This window comes from Mustela nivalis, assembly GCF_964662115.1.
Source record: "Mustela nivalis genome assembly, chromosome: 17".
Classification (NCBI taxonomy): domain Eukaryota; kingdom Metazoa; phylum Chordata; class Mammalia; order Carnivora; family Mustelidae; genus Mustela; species Mustela nivalis.
Genome location: NC_139036.1, coordinates 31,698,873 through 31,721,403, shown reverse-complemented (window position 1 = coordinate 31,721,403; position 22,531 = coordinate 31,698,873). Strand labels below are relative to the sequence as shown.

Below are 22,531 nucleotides of genomic sequence, written 5' to 3'. Positions count from 1 at the left end.
GCCAGCCATGTGAAATAAATAAAATCTTTAAAAAAAAAAATTGCGATCCCACCACCTTTATGCTGACAGCACCTCCAGAATTGTGACACAATTCTGCTGACAGTCTGGAGTTTGGATTCTACAGGCTGGAGGACACTGTCCCAGCGGGACTGCCTCTGTTCCAGACAGCAGCCACACTTCCAGGGTCCCCAGGCCACCGACACTTCTGGCTGACAAACCCAGAAGGTAACGCTAACCTTGAAAATTAAAATTGTATTATCAGCAAAAATAGATTTATTCAGGAATAGCAGAGAATTGCAATTCAGGAAATGCAAGTCAGGGCAAAACCACACACAAGTCCTGAGAACAAAGAGGAGGAACATTCTTTTACAGAGGAAAGGTGGTGGTGGGGTGGTTGGGAGGGCTGTTACATTCTGTTGGGAGTAAACTGGGAGTTCAAGTGTAGCGACTTTTCCCTGGCTGAGCTGTAACGGTTTATCACTGGCTGGGCTGTTGCCAGGGAAGGAGAAAATCTCCCTTCCTCCTGATGGAGTAGTAAAGTGTAGGCTTCTTCCGGCAAGGTACTCTCTTCCCATTGGGTCTGCAAAGGGCTGCAAGCAGTGGTACAGCATGAGAGCTCCCCCTGCCAGCCTCCCAACTCCATTTTTCAAAAAAGATTTCATTTACTTACAAGAGAAAGAGAGAGAGGGAGCATGAGCAGGTGGGGGGGGGGGGCGGGGTACAGAGGGAGAGGGACAGACAGACAAGCAGACTCAGTGCTGAGCCTGGAGCCCGAGGTGGAGTTCAATCTCATGACCCTGAGATCATGAACTGAGTTGAAACCAAGAGTTGGACCCTTAGCCAACTGAGCCATCCCGGTGCCCCCCAACTCCATTTTAAATGAGGTTTCCTTTATTCAGTTTTGCAGTCACTTGGGGTCTTAGTCTGAGATGCTGTAACAAAAACACCAGAAACTGGGTGGCTTAAATCACAAACATTTATTTCTCACACTTCTTTTTTTTTTTTTTTAATGTATTTATTTGACAGAGAAAGATCACAAGCAGGCAGGCAGAGAGAGGAGGAAGCAGGCTCTCCGCTGAGCAGGGAGCCCCATGCAGGACTCGATCCCAAGACCCTGGGATCATGACCTGAGCCGAAGGCAGAGGCTTTAACCCACTGAGCCACCCCGGCGCCCCTCTCACAATTCTGAAGGCTGGAAGATCCAGCCAAGATCCCGCGCTGGCTCATTCCAAGTCTGAACTTCAGGCAGCTGCCTTCCTGTTACGTCCCCCACAAGGTAGAAGGGGCGAGGGAGCTCTACAGGTGTCTCTTCATAGGGGCACTAATCTCATTCATGAGGGCTCTGCCTTCATGAACTAATCCCCCACCCCTTTCCATTGCATCGGGGGTTAGGCTTCAACATATGATTTTTGAGACAACACAAACGTCCAGTCTATGGCAGAGAACTTCCCTCGGGCTCAAGAATTCATGAAAACTTAAGAAAGAAAAGCAAGAGAGAGAAAGAGGGAGGGAGAGAGGGAGGAAAAGGAAAAGGAAAGGGAAAGTGAAAGGAAAAGGAATTCACGAGAATTCACAATGCTCAGACCTGCTGTACGTTTCAGCGTGTGTAGACACTCACACAACATCTGGGCTGCAGAAAGGAGCACCAGACACTGCTTTGTGACATTCACAGATTCCAAGGCAGGTCAGCCAGCCTCCGCCCTCGTAGTTCTCCTGGGTTTAAAAAGATCTGTGTCTACAGCCCCAAGTATCTCTTTAAGAATTAGCTCCTTAAACAAAACAGCTCATGAAAGAATAGCTCAAATATTCTGAATTCACTAAAATCAACAGTGGGGGAGGAAGAATAAAGAGATGATGTCCCAGTATCAGCTGGAGATCACAGATCCATTTCAGAGGAACGAAAACAGAGGCACCGGCCAGTCCTGGATCATACAAAAAGCTGACCGTGACCTGCTCACGCCAGAGTGGGTGAGTCAGTCCCTGACACCCTCCCCTGGGGCGGTAGTTTTGTTGGTGTTTCTAGGGATTTCTGACTCCTCCCCAGGGCACCAAGGGGCGTCTAGGAGGCACCCCCTCCAGGATGGGATGGCCAGAGCAGTGAGCGGAGGAACCCAATACCATCTCTTCTGATTTATTTTGCGAAACGAGACGTCAGACGAACACAAAGTTGGCCTGACCTTGAGGAATCTGGGTGGGGCAGTGGCAAGGGACCATTAAGTGTCACCGCTGCACACACAATGGCTCAAGACAGCAAGGGTTTGCCTCTCCAGAGCACCTTGCCCAGAGCCCAGCTTGGGTTACCTGCTTGCCCCTCACACACAGAGGGGAGCTCACTTCCCGAGCTGAGATCTGCAGCGGACAGCCAGGGCAGGACCCCAGCTCCGCTGCGGCGCTCCCCTCCTCTCAGCCCAGCTGTCTCCCAGGTGGAAACTGGCTTCAGACCAGGCTTTTGTTTCACATCAATGAAGATGCTTTTGACCTGGGCCAACAGCAGAGAAGAATCACCAAAGAGCTCTTCTTCCCAGCATCAGAGGAGGAAAACTTTAAAAAAAACAAACACACACACATCTCGGCTACTGTAGGGATCCCTTTCCTACAAAGAGGATCTTCCCTACTGTAGGGATCTCCTCCCTCCCAAGGAAGTGGAAGTCCTTTCACACCTGTCGGGAATTTCCAGGGCTCCGGGCCTGACTGGAGTGCCCCGGAATTCCAGCACGAGGCCAGAGATGTGTTAAATTCTCATATATTCATAGAAGAGGTCTGGGGTCCCCACATCCCCAATGATGACCTCTGTCTCACACCACTAAGAGCCTGATCTGAGCCCCCTCCCCACCTCAGGAGTGTCCAGCACAGGCTTCATTTCACCAACGGGAGGCTAAATTCCTCCCACATTGGACTGGGAATTTACATCCCATCAGGATATAAGGAGCTCGGGAAATTCTGGCAGTCCATTCCCTCCTTCTCCTTTGCAGACTGGGGTTATTTTCACTGCACAGAAATGCTGCAGGAAAATTAGCCCCTTGTGCTTGAGCCCCGTGGGGCGTTCTCTCCCTGGCCCTTAAAGTCTCTGGGTGCCCTAGCCTGGTCAAGCCCAATATCTGGAATTAGCTCAAAGGAGGCAAAGAGCAGAGGCTAGAGCGAGTGACAGGCATCTGACTGCCATGAGGGCCAGCCCCGGGTGTGCAGCCTGTGGCCGGGGATAAACAGGAATGCTCCTGCTTCCCAGGGATCTGCCAGAAAGGCTGTGGGCCACAGGTAGTCACCCCAGCAGGTGAGCTAGTGTGGTCCCGGAGGCAGCCCTGCAGGACCCACCCGCGTGACCACAGGCTATGGAGAGAAAGCCTAGTTGTCCTGTGCTGGCCACCGTGTCTCTCCACCAGCCAATCCAGGAAGGATCTCAGTCCTGGGTAGGAAAGGCTATCACGGAGTCCAGTCAGCAGTAGGAGGGCAAGACGACACTCTAGTAGGCGCAAAACCACCACACTCTGTCAACCCAGAGCAGGGTCGCTCTTGCCCCATGGAGTTCCTTGCCCCAAAGCCTAAGCTACAGGAAGAAAGCCTCCCCCAAGCTCTGGGTACAGCCAAAGAATGTCTGCCAAGAGTCGGAAACGGGAGGGGTTTCCATCCATGGGACCTGGGTCATCTTGACCTTGAATCACAAATTCCACAGAGGCTGATCCAGATCATGGTTCGAAACCTTAGCCTGGAAAGTTTCCTGTCGCATTGAACATTTGAAAACCATCGACGGGGTGTGTGAGGCAGGAGGAGAGGAAGGGGAGCAGGGCTATTCTCAAGTGCGGGGAGAGGACACACACCTTCCAGAAACTCTCATCTAGGTGGAGATCTGCCGTGGGTAGTTTCTCTTAAGGACATAAAATACCCGAATCCCCCCACGTTAGCAGGGAAGGATGAATAATATTGAAATTCAGTTATTTTGGAATTTTTAAAAAATCTATTGAGTTGAATAGCCCTATGGAAGTAATCAAAACACTAAGATCCGAAGGCTTTTCCAGGCAGCAAAGGAGCTCGCGCCACGTCACCTGGGGAAGAGCACGCAGCGGCTGCAGACTCCCTGCAACAGAGAAGGGCGCTCAGAGCCCCGTCCAGCTGCCAGCAGTTGGAGACCTACCAGAACAAGGAGGAGGTCACCCTGCCCTGACAGGCACCAGGACGTGGCCATGCCTCCTGGCCCGTGATGCCATCACCCCCACCCCTTACTCTGGCCGGATCTCTCCTCTTACCCCATCCCCGACCCCCACCTCCCACCAGTCCCCACCCCCCAACACTCTCAACCCCTGGGGAATCACAGGAGACCCGTAGAGAGGTCCACCTGTGGCTCTGTCGCCACAAGCCGGGGCCCGCAGAGGCCCGCGTCTGTGGCCTGCCTACTTGTAGGAGCAGATGGAGAGCATGGCACCAGCAGAGAACACCCAGAAGGCCGGGTACAGCGCTTCCGTGAAGTCCACTTTGAACTTATACATCAGGTGGACCTTGTCGGAGACGGCAAAGAAGATGACGAAGCCATGGTCACAGTTGAGCAGCACGCCGACCCGCGTGGCCTTGGTGGAGGGCAGCGTTTTCTCCACGTTGTTGTGCCACGCAGAGATCTTGGTGTTGAACCACTCCACACACCACGAGGCGCTGTTGCGGCCGAGCCGGCTCTCGGGGCCCTGGCGCGGCATGCTGCCGTAGCAGACGCCCACCCCGCAGAAGTTGTTCTTCTGCAGCTCCACCTCCCAGTAGTGGATCCCTTTCTTGTAGCAGTGCAGGCCCAGCACCTGAGAGCAGTACATGAACCTCTTGGGATGCGGCTGGTAGTTCAGGGGTGATTCAGCCACAGAGGCGACCGTGTAGTTCTCTGACAGCGCCACCTTGTTGTGGGCCGTGTTGTAGTCCAGGCTGAATTTAACGGCATCTAAGAAGGCATGACCCAAGGAATCAGTTACAAGAAGCCCAAAGGGCTCTCCCATATAAACATTTCCCCCAACTGGTAGTACTTATTCATTTATTTTACCCATTCATCTATCCTGCCTCCTGTCCATCCATCTATCCTCCCACCCATCCATCCACTTACCTACTCATCCACCCTTCCCTCCTTCTTTCCTTCCTTTCCCTTCCTTCCTCCCTTACACCCATCCAACCATCTCCATCCACCTGCCCATCCATCCATCCATCCATCCATCCATCCCGTCCATCAGTCCATCCATCCATCCATCCCATCCATCAGTCCATCCATCCATCCATCCCATCCATCAGTCCATCCATCCATCCATCCACCCACCTGCCCACCCATCCAGCCATCCACCCTTCCTTCCTTTCATCCATCCATCTGCCCATCTATCCACCCACCCATCCATCCACCTACCCACCCATCCACCCATACATCCATATATGTATCCATCTGCCCATCATCCATCCATCCACCCATCCATCCATCCATTCTGTCCAGCCAGCCAGACATGTGTCCATCTGTCTATCCATCAATCCAGCCAACTGTCCATCTATCAGTCACCCAGATGAGTGACCATTCATCCACCCAAAGCCATTGACCGAGCACCTGATTCTGGGCAAGACGCATGACACTGACTAGACATGGTATCCGACCTCAGGGCAAGGCCAGCCCATCAGTGACAACACTGTGAGGCAGCACTCTGCTCAATGGGTGGGCGCACGCTCTAGGGACCAGTGGCTCTACTTGGAGGGTGGGGAGCGCACAGGGGAACATCTCGCAGGTAGGCTGGAATTGGCGCCAAGCAACAGGAAGCTGAGAAATATTAAACAGAAGCAAGCAGCATGGGGTGAGGTCATTCTGGGCAGCAAGAGCAAAGCTTGGAGTCACAGGGAGGGTGAGCACGTGCTGGGACCAGGGAAGGCTAGGGAGCTGGGAGAGAGGCCCTAGCAGAAGAAGGGAGACATGTTGGGGACACAGGGCAGAGAGCTAAAGGGTCTAGACTTTACTTGGTGGACAACAGGGAGCCAAACACAGAAATTACCTGAATATTCCTGGTTGGGACACGCGCATGGCCTCCCCACCCGTCCCACCACACTTCCAACGGTTCCAGGAGACCTGAAGACTGAGCTCAGCTGTGTGTTGTCCCTACGCTCAACCTCCTTCGTGGGACACACCCATCTCTGCCCTTCCCCTCCCAGGAGCACCCCCAACCGTGGGAGACAGATTCCCCAGGCAGCCTGGGGGAGGGGAAATCCTTAGCTTGGGAACCTGGAAACCAAGACCCGGGGGTTTCACCACGGCCTGCCATTCCCTTGCTGGATGGCTCTGGGCAGGATGTTTTTCCAGGAGGCCTAAGCCACCCCCAACACCACACCCCAGGGGGACAAAATAAACAGAGGAGGGAAAATGTTCTCTACAGTCCTGCGTTGCTGGAACTCCCTTTCTTTGCTCACATGGCTACTCTCCAGGAGCCCAGGGCTCCAGAAACCCGTGGTTCTGTGTGCCACCAGCAGCCCCACGGTGGTTAGCTCAACCGCACCAAGCCTGGGTCTTGCAAGGAAGTGGGAACAGCAGGAAGCTCTGGAGAGGCGGGCCCTGAGGAAGTTTCCCCCTCCCCCCACTGCCCCAAGACAGCTCAACCCGCTGCACCTGTGGAGAAAGGGAGGCCAGGGCGCCATCTGCAGCGGGAGGTCTCGGGTACTGCATCCAAGTGGGTGCAGATGGGAAACAGGAGGAGCCTAGAGCTGGCGCTGAAGGACTGCCAACCGCTTCCAGGCAGTCAAGGAAGGACAGGTTTGCAAAGGTGCTTAAGAAGGAACAGAGGGGCAGGTGGCGCCCAGGGACTGTTCCCTTAGAGAAGGACTGATGTGGCTGAGAAGTCCAGCACACTGAAGGTTGAAAGGCGTCCTTGACGTTTAGCAGCATGGGGTCTGCCGCTACCCTCGGCCAGAGCTGGCCTGCTGCAGGGCAGGGACAGAGGCCAGACTCGCTGGCTCTTTCTTGTCCCCCCACAGCCCCAGGAAAGCTCAGGCAGCAGCGGGACGAGGTCAAGGCCCCAGGGGGTTCTGACACGCAGCCACAGCCATGTGGCTGTATTTTTCCAACTTCCCTCAGAAGGATCATGGAGGAAAGGAGATTACCCCCCCCCCCAGCTTTCTGGGCTGGTCCCCAGCAGCCTGACCTTGCAGCCCGGGCTGGGGGCCCAGGAATCTGTCGTTTTCCCCAGTATTCAGGTGAAAGGGAGGCTGTCTGCATTGGCGGCTTTCGTATTCCTGTTTGTTTTGCTTTTGCTTTTGCAATGAGGGGAATTTAAACACGCTGTTGCGGGGGGGGGGTGGGGGGGGGTAGGCCCCAGGAGAGCCTGACTGAGAGCTTGAGCACAGACAGAGCAGGAGGAGCCAGACGGCCGTGGGGAGGAGGGGGGCCGGGGGGGGGGCGGCAAGCGGAGATGCAGGAGAGATGGCAGCAACAAGAGGCCGAGGGGCCCCTCTTCTCTGTGAAGCAGAGGAAGGTAGGTGGGGCAGGGAGAGGACCCATTATGGCAAGTTGGAAGCCTCTGGAATGGCAGGGGAGCTGAGGAGAAATCTGGAGTGGGGGTGCTGGCAGTGGGCCCCCAGCGATGCCCGAGGCATGGGCTGGGCAGCAGATGTGGGCCCAGAGAAAGGGGGGGGCTGAGCTGGTGGTGGTGGGGCGGGGGGGGGCGGGGGGAGCACGTGCTGAAAAGGGAGCGAGCAAGGCTGTGTGGCAAAGTGGAGGACAGGCCAGTGGCTAACAAGGGGAAGGGGGAACCAAGTTGGATGTCCAGACAGAGGTGAGGGTAGAGAGCAGAGAGTAAAACTGCAGAGAAGAGCCTGACAGCCAACAGGACCGCTCCTCAGAGCCGACGCTACTCACACTCCAGGAGCTCCGGCCTGGACTTGGCTAAGAAGGTCTCCAGCACCTTGGCCTTGACGGCCACCGCGTTGGGCTGTGCAGTGGGGGCTTTGCCTATACCTGGATGAGGACACGGAGAGCCGTTTTTCAGAACAAACTCAGAGTGGACACCCCACATTGCCCCCAGTCCAAAGAACTCACCCTCCAGGTTGGCCCAGGACTTAGGAATTAGGACTCACCCTCCAGATCCACAGACTCTCCCTGGGCTCCAAAGGTAGGCATCTTGGTGGCCAAGGCTCCTAAGGTGGGCATCTTGAAGGCTGAGGCGGGGGCTGGGGATGAACCGGAGGAGGAGAAACATGAATTGGACACATGATACGGTGGCCCGATGGCCCGTCCTCCCTTCCACACTGATCTTCAAGAACTACTTCCACGCACACACCTGGACAGCCGGAGCGACACAGCCAAGTCCAGACAGGGCTGCACGCATCGCTCGTCTTGCTCACGTGCACTCGTGCTCACCCCCAACCTCGGGCCCGCCGACCACCCCAGAGCGTAATCACAGAACCCTGACCGGAGAGGTCAGCCTTTGTGGCCAGCCGTCGGTTCCACACTCGGGCAATCCCAAGAAACAATAAGACGCACAAACGCATAACTTACGAGGTTTCTTGGGTTTCTTTTCTTCTTCTGAAAAAGAAAATTTTCCAAATTGATATTGTGAAGCACAGCACAGGGACACTTTCAGAACACCGTAACAGGGGCGCCGGGGTGGCTCAGTGGTTAAGCGGCTGCCTTCAGCTCAGGTCATGATCCCTGGGGTCCTGGGGTCGAGCCCCATGTCAGGCTCCTCATGTCAGCGAGGAGCCTGCTTCTCCGTCTCCCTCTGCCCCTCCCTCCGCTCATGCTCTTGTGCTCTCCTGTGCATGCTCTCTCAAACAAATAAGTAAAATCTTTTTTAAAAACTGCCATTATAACAATCATTTGCATGAATGTGACCCATACAAATAGAGCTAGGATGTTTTCCCTGGACACAAGCCAATGAATCTATGGTGACAGAACCTGTGTCAGTGGTTTTGGGGCCTGGGACTGACAAGGAGGAGCATGAAGGAATTTTCTGGGGTAATTAACTCTTTAACTTGATTTGGGTAACAGTAACACACATACACACCTGTCAAAATTATCAAAGTGCACATTTAAGATCTGCACATTGTACTGTAGATAAATTATATCTCTAGAAAAGAAAAAATACTCCAACAGCCCCCCCCAAAAAAAAGGGAATCAGCAAAGAAATGTGCTTGCCAAATTATCACAACAGTCTTTGAAAAATTCTCTGGAACGTGCACCTATGAAAACTGAATGTAGGGGTGCCTGGGTGGCTCAGTGGGTTAAGCCTCTCCTTTCAGCTCAGGTCATGATCCCAGGGTCTTGGGATCGAGCCCCGCATCGGGCTCTCTGCTCGGCAAGGAGCCTGCTTCCTCCTCTCTCTCTGCCTGCCTCTCTGCCTACTTGGGATCTCTGTCAAATAAAACAACAACAACAACGACAAAACCTGAATGTACACTCTTGAGTCCCACCCAGGACCCTGCTGACTCTGACAGTCCGGGGCTGAGGCCCAGCGACCCGTGTTTTATACACCCCTGGTGGGTCTGAAACATACTCAAGTCTACGTGAGCTAGATTTCAGGTTCCCTCCACCACCATCCCCCCCACTGGAGTGAAAAGGGGTGCTGCGGATCTTCCCCCTGCCCGCAGACAAACCCTGCTCTCTCCTACCATCCTCTACTTCCCCGCCAGCCCCCACGCAGCCCCACAGGACACACACACACACACCCCACCGCTCTCCCTTCCTCCCACTTCCAAGTCCTCTGTCCAGATGCTGTCTTCACTCTGGCCCCATCACCTCCTGCCACGCCCACTCCCGCAGGACGGGCCTCTTGGGAGGACCCAAGGCTGAGCCGCCGCCTAGGGTACAGCCCCCTCCCTGGCCCTCAGGGCTGTCCTGAGTCTCATCTACGCTGTGACATCCATCCACTCCTCCCCTGCCTGTTGTCCCGTCTCAGCCAGCATCCCCAGCTCACTCCTGTTAAGAGCAGCGCTTGTGATCTGGGGCAGCGCTGGGGGAGAAGGGCGGGGGGCCATCTGCGGACATGGGTGCCCAGAGCCTGTTCACTGACTCTTCCTTTCACTGGTCACACCAGGTGCCCTTCCACATCTGCTCGCTGAGCTGGGGGCCACCTGCTCCATCCACACCAGGCATCTCTGTCCCTGGCTCTGTACTCCGTTCGGAGACCAATACCACACATCTGTCTGCCAAAGGCAGCCTAAACTCTAAAACCAAGCAGCGGCAGCACAGACCCAGAGTTCCCGCGGCTCCCAGGGGCAGCACTCCTCAGGGAACGCTGACTTTTCAGGATAGTGACGACAGGCACAGGTCGGGATGCTCTGAGAGCAGCAGCACAGGATGACTCCAGAGGGAACGGCTCTGAATTCCCCCGGAACTCCTTTCCGGGTGAGGGGGGAGCCACTGCTCCTCGGGACCTGCGTCAAGCTCCTCCAGGGGGCGCTCTGCCCAAGGGCCAAAACTTGGGTGTCAGCAACTATTTCTCAAGAGGAGCAGGTGCCGGTAACCTTGCTGGCCCAGGCTGCTGCATAGCTGGTCCTGCTGTACACCCCAGGGGAGTCCCCGCAACAGCCCCTCTAGCCAGACTCCTCTGCAGAGGCACTTGCCCCTCCCCCGCCCCCAGCCATTTGGGACAGGCTGACAGGAGCCCCAGAACAGCAGCAGGGTTACTTACTAGGGCCCTTTTTCGCAGAGTGGGTGGGTTTGTGCGTGGGTGCTGGGCCATGCTCTCCAGGGTTCCCTGTGCCAAAGAAGAAGGGGTTAGTTCTTCCAAAGCAACCCTAGCTTTGGGGCCAGCTTTGCCAGGGACAGGTGGAGAGAGGGCTTACAAAGGTGATCTCACTGACCTTCCCTACCCAATCCTTTACAAGAGCTAGAAACAAGAGCACGAAAAGGGTTTGGTGTGTCCCTCTTTTCTCTGGCTGAAAATGTAGCTGGGGTCAATGTTTTCTCTGTCAGCGCCCTGCTCCATGACCTCTGGAGCCTCTCTTGAGGTTCTGGATCTTCTGGTGTCGGTGGGGACAAGCCCTTTGCTTGCGGCAAAGAGGCCAAGAGGCCTCATTCCTCACCCCCTGGTTTTTCCATCACCCTGCCCCAGACCAGCAATTACTGATGGAGCAGGAAAACAAATATATGCATGGCCAGCTCGTCAACAGCCATCCCCTCTGCACACAGCACGCCATGCCGGTTTCAGAGGCCCTTCCGCAAGGACACTCGGCTCTCCAAGCCCCACCCCTGGGATTACACTGGAAGATTCGCTATGTGCCAGGCTCTGTGCTAGGCACTGGGGAGAGAGAGTTGGATGACAAACAGACCAAGCCCCTGCCCTCACAGAGACTGTAATCTAGCGGGGGAGGAACAAAATGACAGATGTGCAAAGGCTCCTGTGCAAAGGGATCATAAGGATCCTGGGACCTAGTCTGAGGAGTGGGACTGGTGGTGACAGGGGAGGCTGACTGAGAAATACAGTATTTCAGCTGATCTCTGAAGGTTGAGAGGAGTGAACTTGTGAGGATGGTGGAGTCTGAGTCTTCTGGACAGTGGGAAGGGCACATACAAAGGCCCTGCAGCAGGAAGCTTGGCATATGCAAGGAAGGGCATGCACAGAGATGTGTGGGAGGAGGGGGCGCTTCAAGGCTGGTGAATGGACAGGGCCTGACTAGGGAGGGGCCTGGAGAATAGTGACAACAGTGTGATCTGAAATCCAAAAACAATGGAAATTCTCTGAACAGAGTGAGGGGAGAAGGTCCCAGGAGATCAGATTTGCACCCTGAAAAGTTCTCTCTGGCTGCAGCAGGAGTGGATGCAGAAGGACTTTCTAGAAAGTTGACATAGGTGGGGGCAACAGAAAGCAGGCAGGTGTTGGCTGGCAGTGGGACCAGTGGACTGAGTCAGGAGAAATTTAAGAAGTAAAATCTGGTCCTAGATTGGTTACAATGGGCAAAGAAAGGGGGTGTCAGAGGGGAATGCCAGCTTTCTCTGACCCCAAAACTAGCCATTCCCCACCAAAGACACTGATAACCCAGAGTCCATCTGAAAGCCACCTGAGCCAGCCTCTCGATCACACCCAAGAACAGCCTGCCCAGAAAGCCCCATCATTTAACACCTAGGCGCCCAGAAATGTTTTCAGAAAGATGCCTGCAACTCAAGATGTTTCTCCGCGACCTCCCAGATGGAGGGCAGATGCAACTCAAGCCCCAGTGCTATGGACCGAGACCCTCCCCCACCCCTAAACCTCAAGGAGACACCCCCATCTCAGGGGTCCCAGGAGGGAAGCACAGGGACTGCTAATGGTTACCTGAGCTGGTGGGTTCCTCGGGCTTCTTGTCCTGGGACTGCCTGATATACCGCTTCAGCTCGTCTTTGAGGTCTGAGGTGCCCTGACAGACGCCCCTTATCAGCTCCTGATTTAGCTCCACCTTGGGGACGTAGACCGGCTTTGTGGACACTCCTTGCAGCTTTAGCCCTTTCTGAAACAGGCCAGGGCGTTAGTTCGAGCAGCTCCAGGGAAGCCAGGGCCCAGGCTCAGGCCTCACAAACCCCAGGAGGACTTTCCTCTGCCCACGTGTGCACAAGTGACAGGCCAGAGATTGCTGGGGGCTAATGGGCCACTTTCAGTCCCAGCTCTCTGGACCTGGAAGGGCCCTCAGCGGCCACTCACCTAGCAACGGAGAAACTGAAGTCAAGAAATAACACGTGTGAAAGGAAGAAAGAAAGAGAAAGGAAGAAAGAAAAAGAAAAAGAAAAAAAAAGGAAACAAAAAGCATTTTGCCAGTAACTCTGCCAGTTAGTGGCAAGGACAAAGTTGGGACACACAAATCTCTGACCCCTCCGGCGGATAATGCTCTTCCGCTCCTCCCGCCATGGCCGGCCAAGCACAGGAGCCTCAGGCCAGTCTGCAGCCCTCCAGGACCAGCTCTGAACACACGTTCTAAAACTGGATGGGGACACCTCAAGGGGCAAAGGGTTCAGCCAGGGCACATCCAGTGAAAAGGAAGGAGCTGCTAGAGGGTGCCAAACTTTGAGATAAAATCGGGTCATACAGCATCAAGAGGCCCAAGGTAGGGACTTAGAATGCTTCTCAGAAAGCTCTAGGCAGCCAGACCAACAAAGAGGAAGGAATACTGAGATGAAAGTCAGTGGTGCCCAATCCAGGCATGGAAAGAAGTCCATGCGGGGAGAAGAGAAGGTTCCCAGCCACTCCTGTACTCTCGCCAAGACCAAAATAAGGACTCCGGTCCTCTGAGATGTCGTCGCCCCATCGATGGGGCTCAGGGAACACCCGCTGTGTGCCAGGAGAAGGGGGCAGTAGTAAGGGGTGGGGCTTCCCAAAGAAGCGGCAATCCGAACACACACAACCAGGAGATCGAAAACCGGGCCACGGAGGGCTACAGCAGTGCGACCTGCTCGGTCACCAGTGACGGCAGAGCAAGAGAATCCAAGGACGATGGGGGGAAGCTGGAGTGGCCCTGGAGAAAGGACAGGATTTACGAGGCAGAGAGGGTCGGGCACGGCATTCCCATCCAATGCCCAGGGTGTCTGGGGAAAGCCCGGTGCCCTGTTGTGCTTACAGCATGGGTGGGGCAGAGACTGGCAAGAGAGGAGGCTGCTGACAAGGACAGGTCACCCAGGTCCTTTAGAAAGACACTTCCAGGGTCCACCGGGAGGAGGAATGGAGGGAAGGGGACGGAGGCATTTGCAGTCGGCAACACTCTAAGATGGCCCCCAAGATGCCCGCCTGGTCCAGGGGTGAGTACCCTGGATGATCTCCTCCTCCCGAGTATGGGCAGGACTGTGAATACGTTAGGCTAGCACTCCCGTGACTCCGTTCCCGTATGCGGAAAAACTGCAGGAATGCTACAGATGTAGTGAAGACCCGAAGTCTGCTGGTTTTGAGTCCGTCAGAAAGGCGAGTATCCTGGTGGGCCTGATTTACCGGGGGGGGGGGGGGGGGGGGGGGGAGCCATTGAAAGGGACCAGGCTTGTAAGAGGGAATGAAATCTTACCATTTGCAACAGCATGGACGGATCTGGAGGCTAGCACGCTAAGCAACATTAAGTCAGAGAAAGGCAAATACCACCCGATTTCACTCACTCATGGCAATTTAACAAACAAAACAATGAGCAAAGGGGAAAGAGAGCGAGCGAGAGAGACAAAGCCAAGAAACAGACTCTTAACTCCAGGGAACAGTCTGGTAGTTACCAGAGGGGCATGGCGGGATCGGGGAACAAGGTGATGGGCATTAAAAGTACACTTATCATGATGAACACCGAGTATACAGAATTGTGGAATCTGAATCTGGTGTACACCTGAAACCAATATATCACTGCATGTTAACTAGATACTGGAATTAAAATGTTAAAAAGGGGGGGGGCCTGGATGGCTCAGTTGGTGGAGCATGTGACTCTTGATCTCGGGGTCGTGAGTTCAAGCCTCACATTGGGTGTGCAGCCTACTTAATTGAAATTTATTTTAAAAAAGGAGAAAGAGGGGCGCCTGGGTGGCTCAGCGGGTTAAAGCCTCTGCCTTCGGCTCAGGTCATGATCCCAGGGTCCTGGGATTGAGCCCCACATCGGGCTCTCTGCTCAGCAGGAAACCCGCTTTCCTCTCTCTCTGTCTGCCTGCCTCTCTGCCTACTTGTGATCTCTGTCTGTCAAATAAATAAATAAAATCTAAAAATAGATAAATAAATAAAAAGGAGAAAGAAAAGACCAATAATCTAAGTAATCTACACAGGAAAGAAAGAAAGAAAGAAAGAAAGAAAGAAAGAAAGAAAGAAAGAAAGAAAGAAAGAAAGAAAGAAAGAAAGAAAGAAAGAAAAAGGGACCAGGCTTTCTTTCTCCGCTTTGAAGAAGTGGCTGGCAAGCGGAGAGAGGGCCACCGTGCCAAGGAACCCAGAGCCGACCTCCGCCGACAGCCAGCGGGAGAGCAGGCCCTGGGGCCTGCACCATGGGAACCGAATTCGGCCAACAACTGCATGAGCTTGGAAGACAACCCGTAGCTCCAAAAGCAATGCAGCCCAGCTAACCCTCAGACGGCAAGCCCTTAAGCCAAGCACCAACCCTAAGTCTCGGAAGGGGTGAGGTAACAAATAAAATGCTCTTCCGAATCATGAAGTTTGCAGTAAGCTGTCGCAGAGCAAATGGACACTGCGTGAGTCTCAGGACAGCTCCCAGGGACCCCATCCAGCCCTGTCTCCCGGATGCCCTACAGCACCTGCTGTCACCAGGGTCATGGCACGCAGGAAGCGCGTTCAACTGTCTTCACTGAGACCTACCTCCAGAAACTCGAACTCGTCCCCCTTGGTCAAGGCAAGTTCAACCGCCTCCTTCAGATTCTGGATCTCACTCCTCTTCTTGAGAAGGATCTGGTAGATGTTGTCGAACTTGGTATTGACCCTCTTCTCCTCCTCCTTTATCTTCCGAGTGGAGGTGGCCTCTGCAGCATCGATGAGCGCCTTGATTTCCATGTACTCCTGTCTCAGCTGCTCCATCCTCCGATTTGTAGCCTCCTAATAGGGCCAAGACACAGCGGACAGCCCAGGAAGTTAAGCCCGCAGTACCAAATATTGGTGAGATGTGGAGCACCAGGAACTCTTTCCTGTGCTTCGTGGGAGACCAGATGGCACAACTGCTTTGCACGGGACTTTGGCAAAATCTAATGAATCTGAAGGTGCTCCTCCCCAACCCAGGCAATAGCCTCTAGAAAAACACTCAGACCCCTGCCCCAGAGACAGACCCAAGAACGCTCCTAGCAGAACTGCTTGCATTAGCAGAACCCTGGGAACAACCAAATATCTATCAGTAAGATACAAATCTTCAAGTTATTCATAGACTAGGATATTAAATAGTAATGAAAACTAATCTAACTAGGGCAAGGCACGGATAAATTTCCACAAGGGAAAAAACAACGTGCAGAAGACAACTCGGGCGTGACGCTTTTTATGTAGAGCTTAGGAACAAAGAGAATGGCTTCCTCTTAGGAAGAGAACACCCCTGGGTACATGGCTATCCCGCCACAGATGACATCCCCAGCCACCCCTGCAGCTAGATGTGGCCACGGGACTAAGCTGCTCCCAGTGCAGCACGAGCACAATACTTTTCTCCCCTGTCCCCTTTTCTGCAGGCTCGAACAAAGACGTCACGGTGACCCAGCTCCAACCAGAGGTGAGAAACCCCCTGCAGTACCGGGTAGTAAGAAAAGACTCTGAATCCTGCACAATCATGTGGAACGGAAACACCGCCGCTAGTCCAGGCGGTTCCCATCTAGCACTGAGCTGCCAACGGCGCCAAAGAAACTTCTATTTTATTTAGGACTCTGAATTTGGTGGTGGTGGTGGTGGGTAATCTCTGTCAACAGTTTAGCCCGCCCCCTCCAAACAGTACACATGCTTTCCCATACATGCCTTCACCTAAGCCACAAGGCCACCGTCGGAGAAAAGCTGTGACCCCACTGTGCAGCTGGAAAGACTGAGGCTCAGAGATCTGCCCACAGCGGGCAAGTATCACAGGCTATTTTGTAACACAGCTGGTATTCTAACTCAGAACTCATCTAATTACACCACAGGCTGCCACCATAAAACCAGACGCTACAGCTCTAGAGCGGGATATTTAAAACTCAAAACTTCTTTCAATATATTCCTTCAAGGGCGCCTAACTGGCTCAGTCAGAAGAACACGCGACTCTTGATCTTGGGGTCATGAGTTCAAGGCCCACAGTGGGCACAGAGATTACTTAAATAAACGTAAAACAAAATAATAAATAAATAAATAAATAAACTTAAAACACATATAGATATTATATATGACATCATTTTATTATATATTTTATATATATTTTTACTTATACATATAAAACACATATGTATTCTTTTAATATATAATATTGAAAATCTTACAAAAGTTATAAAAACTAGACCCCCCCCCAAAATCTCTCATTCTATTCATCCAATGCTTCTGCTACTCTTCTGTTACTATACTTCCTTTCAGTCTTTTTTCCTACACTTCCTGTAACAGGTTGAATGATGACCCTCCCCACAAAGATATGTGCAGATTTCCAAACCTGAGAAGGTGAGGTTACTTGGCAAAAGTCTTTGCAGGTGTAATAAGGTAGGAATCTTGAGATGAGAGTATCCTGGGCCACCCGGGTGGGCCCCAAATCCAGTGACAAAGGTCCTTGTTAGTGACAGAAGACACAGAGGAAAGAGGAGGCCATATGAAGACAGAGGCCGGGGCTGGAGTGACACAGCCACAAGCCCAGGAACGCCTGAGCCTCCAGAAGCTGGAAGAGCCAAGGAAGGATTCGTCCCTTGAACCAGGAAGTGTGGCCCTGACTGATTCTGAACGTCTGGCCTCCAGGACTGTGAGCGAATACATTTCTGTCTCTGTAAGCTGAGCTGGGGGTAACTGGTTAGGTTAGCTCTAGAAAACCAACACACTTGCTTTTTATAAATAGAACTCTAGTGGGTATACACTTTTGTTTCCCGTTTTTTTTCACATTTAAATCATAACCACCTTTTAGATCAGTACTTTTTTCTCACGATCTTTTTTTTTTTTTAAGTAAGCTCTACGCCCAATGTGGGGCTCAAACTCCCAACCTCAAGATCAAGAGTCACATGCTCTACCAACTGAGCCAGTCAGGTGCCCCTCTATGACTACTTCATGGTCCTAATTTTTTTTTTTTTAATTTCCCTCTATGTCTTTTTTTTTTTTAACTATTTTATTTATTTATTTGACAGACAGAGATCACAAGCAGGCAGAGAGGCAGGCAGAGAGAGAGGAGGAAGCAGGCTCCCTACTGAGCAGAGAGCCCAATGTGGGGCTCAATCCCAGGACCCTGAGATCATGAACTGAGGTGAACGCAGAGGCTTAACCCACTGAGCCACCCATGTGCCCCTATGGCCCTAATTTTTAATTATTGCCCCCGTCCTCCCCACACAAGGTCAGAGCTCGTGCACTCAGTTTAGGTCGACAAAGAATCTTTCCTGGGGACACAGCTTTCTGGATGTCTTGACAGGTATCTCTTCCTGACTCCGTGAGGGAAACCACCCCAAGCCCAAGGCGGAGGTCAGCCGCAGAGCCCCGTCACTCACCCGCACATCGTGCTGCCGGGCTCTCACGTCCTCCAGAGCTCTCGAGGCCCCATTGATCTGACTGTAGATGACAGTCAGCTTATGCTTCAGCTTGGTCTGCAGCAAAAACAACCAGCATGAGAGATCACTGGAGCCCAGCCCCCAACACCAGGGACTGCCCTGGCATCTATCCCACAGGTGCTTCTGCCACTCTGAGACTTGCCTGCCTATGGCTTTTGGAAGCATTCTCATATTTATGGGCTCCCTTCAAACTTCTAGAGCAACAGTACGAGAAAGAAGTTATGAGCACAAGCTTTGGAGACAGACGGACTAGAGTGCCAGGCCCTGTTGCGAGCTGTCCCAACATCTCTCACCTGTGCCCTCGGCCAAGAAAGAGATACAAATGTTTCCACCTCCCAGGGCCAGTAGCAGAATTAACTGAAACAACGTATGAACTCAGCACAGTGCAGGGACTTTAGAAAGGACAAACCAAACATCCGCTTCTATTATCAGGAGCTTCTTCATTAACACCCATTTTTCAGACAATGAAACAGAGGCAAGATGGCCAGCAAGGGGGCTGAGCTCACACAGAGCCAAGAACAAGCTGGAACGGTTGCTTCGAGGATGGCAGATGAGGTCTTTGGAGCCAACTCTCCCACTGCAAACAACGAGAAAAGCAAAAACTGCAGGGAAGAAAAATCTGCTTACTGACAATCGGAGAGCTAATTAAGCAGGGAAGGATGACGGAGCCCGGAGCTGGGAGAAGGCCATCCAGAGAGTTAAGCCTGGCATCTGGGGTTGCTCCCCCAGAACCATCTGCCAATTCCAGAAGACAGCTGGAAGAGTCACTGTCAGCCTCGGGGAAGCAGCGGGACAAGAGTCAGGGCCCAAGGCTCATTTGTTTGGCTCCAAGGGACCTCCACAGGCTACACACTAGCAATAAGGATGAACAAGCGGTAGCCCAGCCCCCCATCAGCAAAATCGCTGAAACAGAACTAAGGTGACTCAGAATTGTTAAGACCCTAGTCACCTCCAGGAACCAAGGCCAACTACGCATGAAGGGAGACAGTATCATCCAGAGCCTCTTAGTATTTCTATAAATTTTCAGAATCCGTATCGGGAGCAACCCCCCTCCCTGCTCAGGTGACATGCTGGGGCAAAGAAACGAGGAGGGGAAAAAAACCCAGCCCCAGAATAAGAGCAGCTAGCGTTTCTTATATACGCACTGCAAGCCGGGCCCCGTGCTAGTGCTTTACAGGTGTTAACTTACTGAAAGCTAAGAACAACACTGTAAGGTGCGAGTTACCCATCCTTTCGAAGAATGGACTCACCTCACTGTTAACTGGTGTTACAAGGACCCAGTGTTATTCTACAATTAAAGCACTGAGGACACAGGAAATGTCCAGGAAAAAACACTTCCCCTAACGAGCCAGCTCCACACCCTCCAGCCTGCCCCCTCCACTTTCCTGCCTCTCCCACTCCACTAGAGATATTCAGATCTAAACCTGACCTTGAATCTGGATTTGAACAACCCAGTGACAGTCAACTATAAGGGCTGGAAGCAGAGATTAAGGGCTGGAAGCAGGGATCAAGGTCACACTAACTTGACCCTGAAAGTCCAAGTTCCTGATGGTGTTTCAGATTCAACCTCTGTGACAATGCCCTTTGACCTGGCCTCTAACAGTGGCCAAGATAAACTGGGCCATAGGCAGAAGGCCAGGCCAAGGCAGATCTGGACTCACAGGTCTCAGAGCTGGAAGAGAACTCAGAAAACCCAGGGAGTGCTGACTGTTCCACCTCCAACAGCCGCTCTCAGCAGTGCACCCCAAAACTCTATGTTTGGTAAAATTCTATCCACCATAAATGAGATGCATATATGACAGTCCCCTGATGGCAGAGAGAGGGGCCTATGTGACTCCAGACAAAGGAACGTGGCCCAAGGACTTCGAGAGAGACAACAGTCCCCTCACCAAGGGTAGAGAACTTTCTGAAGTGGAGGATCTATTCACAGACCGAGGACCCGAGTTCTCCATGAGGATGTGGGAGGCTCCAAAGTCCCGAGTCCACCCTGCACCACTGGCCAAGACAAGCCAGCTGCTCAGGGCTGGGGCACTGCCCAGATAGGGCTGGCTCTGCCCCAGTAGGGAGCAGCAGCAGGGCTAGAGGGGGAGGCTGAACGAAGGACTTGGAAAGCCAGGACAATGGTGAGGAGCAGGGAGGTGGCAAGGTCAGGCCTATTACAAGGATTACAAAGCCAAGTGTGTGTGACAAACAAGTACGAGGGAAGTGATGATCTCCCCCAAACCACTAAAATCATCACAGACCTGGAAGTCTCCTTAGGGAGCCACCTGGTCCCATCTCCTCACTTTACTGATGAAGACTCCGGCCCAGGAGCCAAAGCTGTGCGGGAAGTTGCACCACAGGGATGGAGAGCACTGCCCTGCAAGAGTCTGGCTCTGCCTTTGGGTAGCACCCAGAGCTATCTGGCACCTGGCCCACCCTTCTGCTCATAATGACCCTCCCGCTGACTGGAACTCTTGGCTCACCCCAACTTTTTGTTCGTGTGACCTCAAGCCTCCAGGAATATCCCATGCTCCATGAACTCGGGTATCAGGCTGGTCATGGGGACAAGCAGCAAACTATAGAGTCCAACCAGCCAGGCTCCTGGTGCCTGCTTGGCCACTTAATGGGGTACCTCACCCTAAATTAACTACTCTGGATCTCCATTTCCTCAGCTGTACCATGGACCGAACAACATCCACCTCTGGGATGCTGCCAAGATTCCACGAAGGAACCGAGGGAGCCTCCAGGGCTCATATCCGACGTGGGAAAACCTCTACAGACTTAACGCAAGCAACCTCCGCTGTCCTTAGTGGTCCCCTCTGTAAGACAGGGAGGAGGGGAAAGACGGTGGGCCACGGATGACGGAGGAGGGCTCTATGATCTCCTTGCTCCTTTGCACTCTGACATCAGGGACGCCCCTGCCCCGGTTCTCGGGCCTGGCAAGACCCATCCTCCTGCCCCCGGTGAGCCTCAGTGGACCACGATGCCCACAACGGCTCCCTACGCTCCGCCCCGCAGACCCAGGCTGCCGCCCTGTGCCCTCGCCCGCCTCTACCTCCAGGTCGGCGCTGGCCTGGCTCAGGGGCACAGGCGAGCAGGCCTTGTGCTCCACTAGGCAGATGTGGCAGATGCACTCGTCGTGCTGGGGGCAGAATAATTCCCGCAGCCGGTTGTGCCGGGGGCACTTGCGGCGCATCAGGTCCTGGACTGGGGGCTGCAGCTGGTGGTCCCGGAAGGCGGGGCTGTCCAGGTGCGGCTGCAGGTGCTCCCGGCAGAAGGAGGCCATGCACACCAGGCATGTCTTGACGGCGGCCTCCTTCAGGCAGTGGTCGCAGGCCACCGGGCCCGCCGGGCTGGGCGTGGCGGCGCGGGTGGGCAGCTTCCAGTCGTCGGGGGGCGGGGGCGTCGCCCGGGCCTCCTCCGCCTGCAGGAACTGCTCCACCACCGCGCACAGCACCGTGTTCTTGCGCAGCTGGGGCCGCGCGTGGTAGCTGGCGCGGCACTGCGGGCACAGATACGGCGAGCCCTGGACGGCCCACGTCTCGTCCAGGCACAAGCCGCAGAAGTTGTGGCCGCAAGGCGTGGTGACCGGCTCCTTGAAAGGCTCCAGGCAGATGGAGCACGACAGCTCCTCGGCCAGGGGGACCAGCTCCGCCATGGCGCTCCTGGGGACTGGACGGGACGCGCTGGAACTGTGGCCGCGACTGCCAGACCCGACCGCCTGAGGCCCGCGAGGAAACGAAACTGAGCGGCGGGAGGGGCGGGCCCCGCGGGCCTTCAGGAAGTCACGTGGGGGGCGGGGCGGGCCGCTCGGGGTCCCCCCCGGGGTGCCGGGGGGTCGTGGTGCGCTCGGAGCTAGGCGGCCGCGCTGGGAGCCCAGACGGCTCCGCCGAGTGGGCGTGGGCGCCGGGCTCGGGGTCTCAGTTTGTCCCCACGAGCTGCAGCGGTTTCTGCCCGCGCTCCCCTACCCCCCCCCGGGGGGAGGAGGAAACCTGCGGGGCAGGTGGGGAACCCCGGCTGGAGCGGCGCTCCTGCCCCAGCGCGCCTGCAGCTGGTGCCTTCTGCGGACCCGCGCTGCCCCCTGCGCGCCCTCCAGGGAGAGTGTCTATCAGTCCTGGCCTTGAAGACCTAGGTGTGGAACGGAGAAGCTGCCACTCCTCGCCCGGTTTATAAGCCCTTCCTTCTTACCCCCGGTTGGGCTCTGGCTCGTGGGCATATGGTCCCTGAAGGCCGGAGCTCCTTGGCACACAAAAAGCTGGCGATTTCTTTCCATATCAACCAGTAGAACATGCAGTTTTGTTTTGTGTTTAATTTCCGTTCTACTTTACGGGGCTTTGCAGATATCCTAGGGGTTTTGTTGTTGTTTGGTTTTGTTTTGTTTAAGATTTTATTTATTTGTTTGACACAGAGAGGGAGATCACAAGTAGGCAGAGAGAGAGGGGGAAGCAGGCTCCC

General features: G+C 54.1%; 1 protein-coding gene across 2 annotated transcripts; it reads right to left on the bottom strand.

Annotated features, from left to right (window-relative positions):
- Positions 1–958: 958 nt before the first annotated feature.
- TRIM25 (tripartite motif containing 25) lies at positions 959–21,902 on the bottom strand. 2 transcript variants are annotated; one of them, XM_082706032.1, is made up of 10 exons: positions 21,132–21,902; positions 18,035–18,130; positions 15,222–15,455; positions 12,243–12,414; positions 10,620–10,685; positions 8,486–8,512; positions 8,065–8,157; positions 7,847–7,945; positions 4,390–4,915; positions 959–4,072 (listed from the first exon to the last, which is right to left on the bottom strand). In XM_082706032.1, exons 1-10 carry the CDS (start codon positions 21,732–21,734, stop codon positions 3,991–3,993), a joined length of 1,998 nt encoding a protein of 665 aa, XP_082562158.1. In that variant the 5' UTR covers positions 21,735–21,902; the 3' UTR covers positions 959–3,990. The 2 variants fall into 2 exon arrangements, with proteins under 2 accessions (XP_082562158.1, XP_082562157.1); XM_082706031.1 differs by having other exon boundaries at positions 959–4,125; positions 21,132–21,825.
- Between the last annotated feature and the right edge of the window lie 629 nt (positions 21,903–22,531).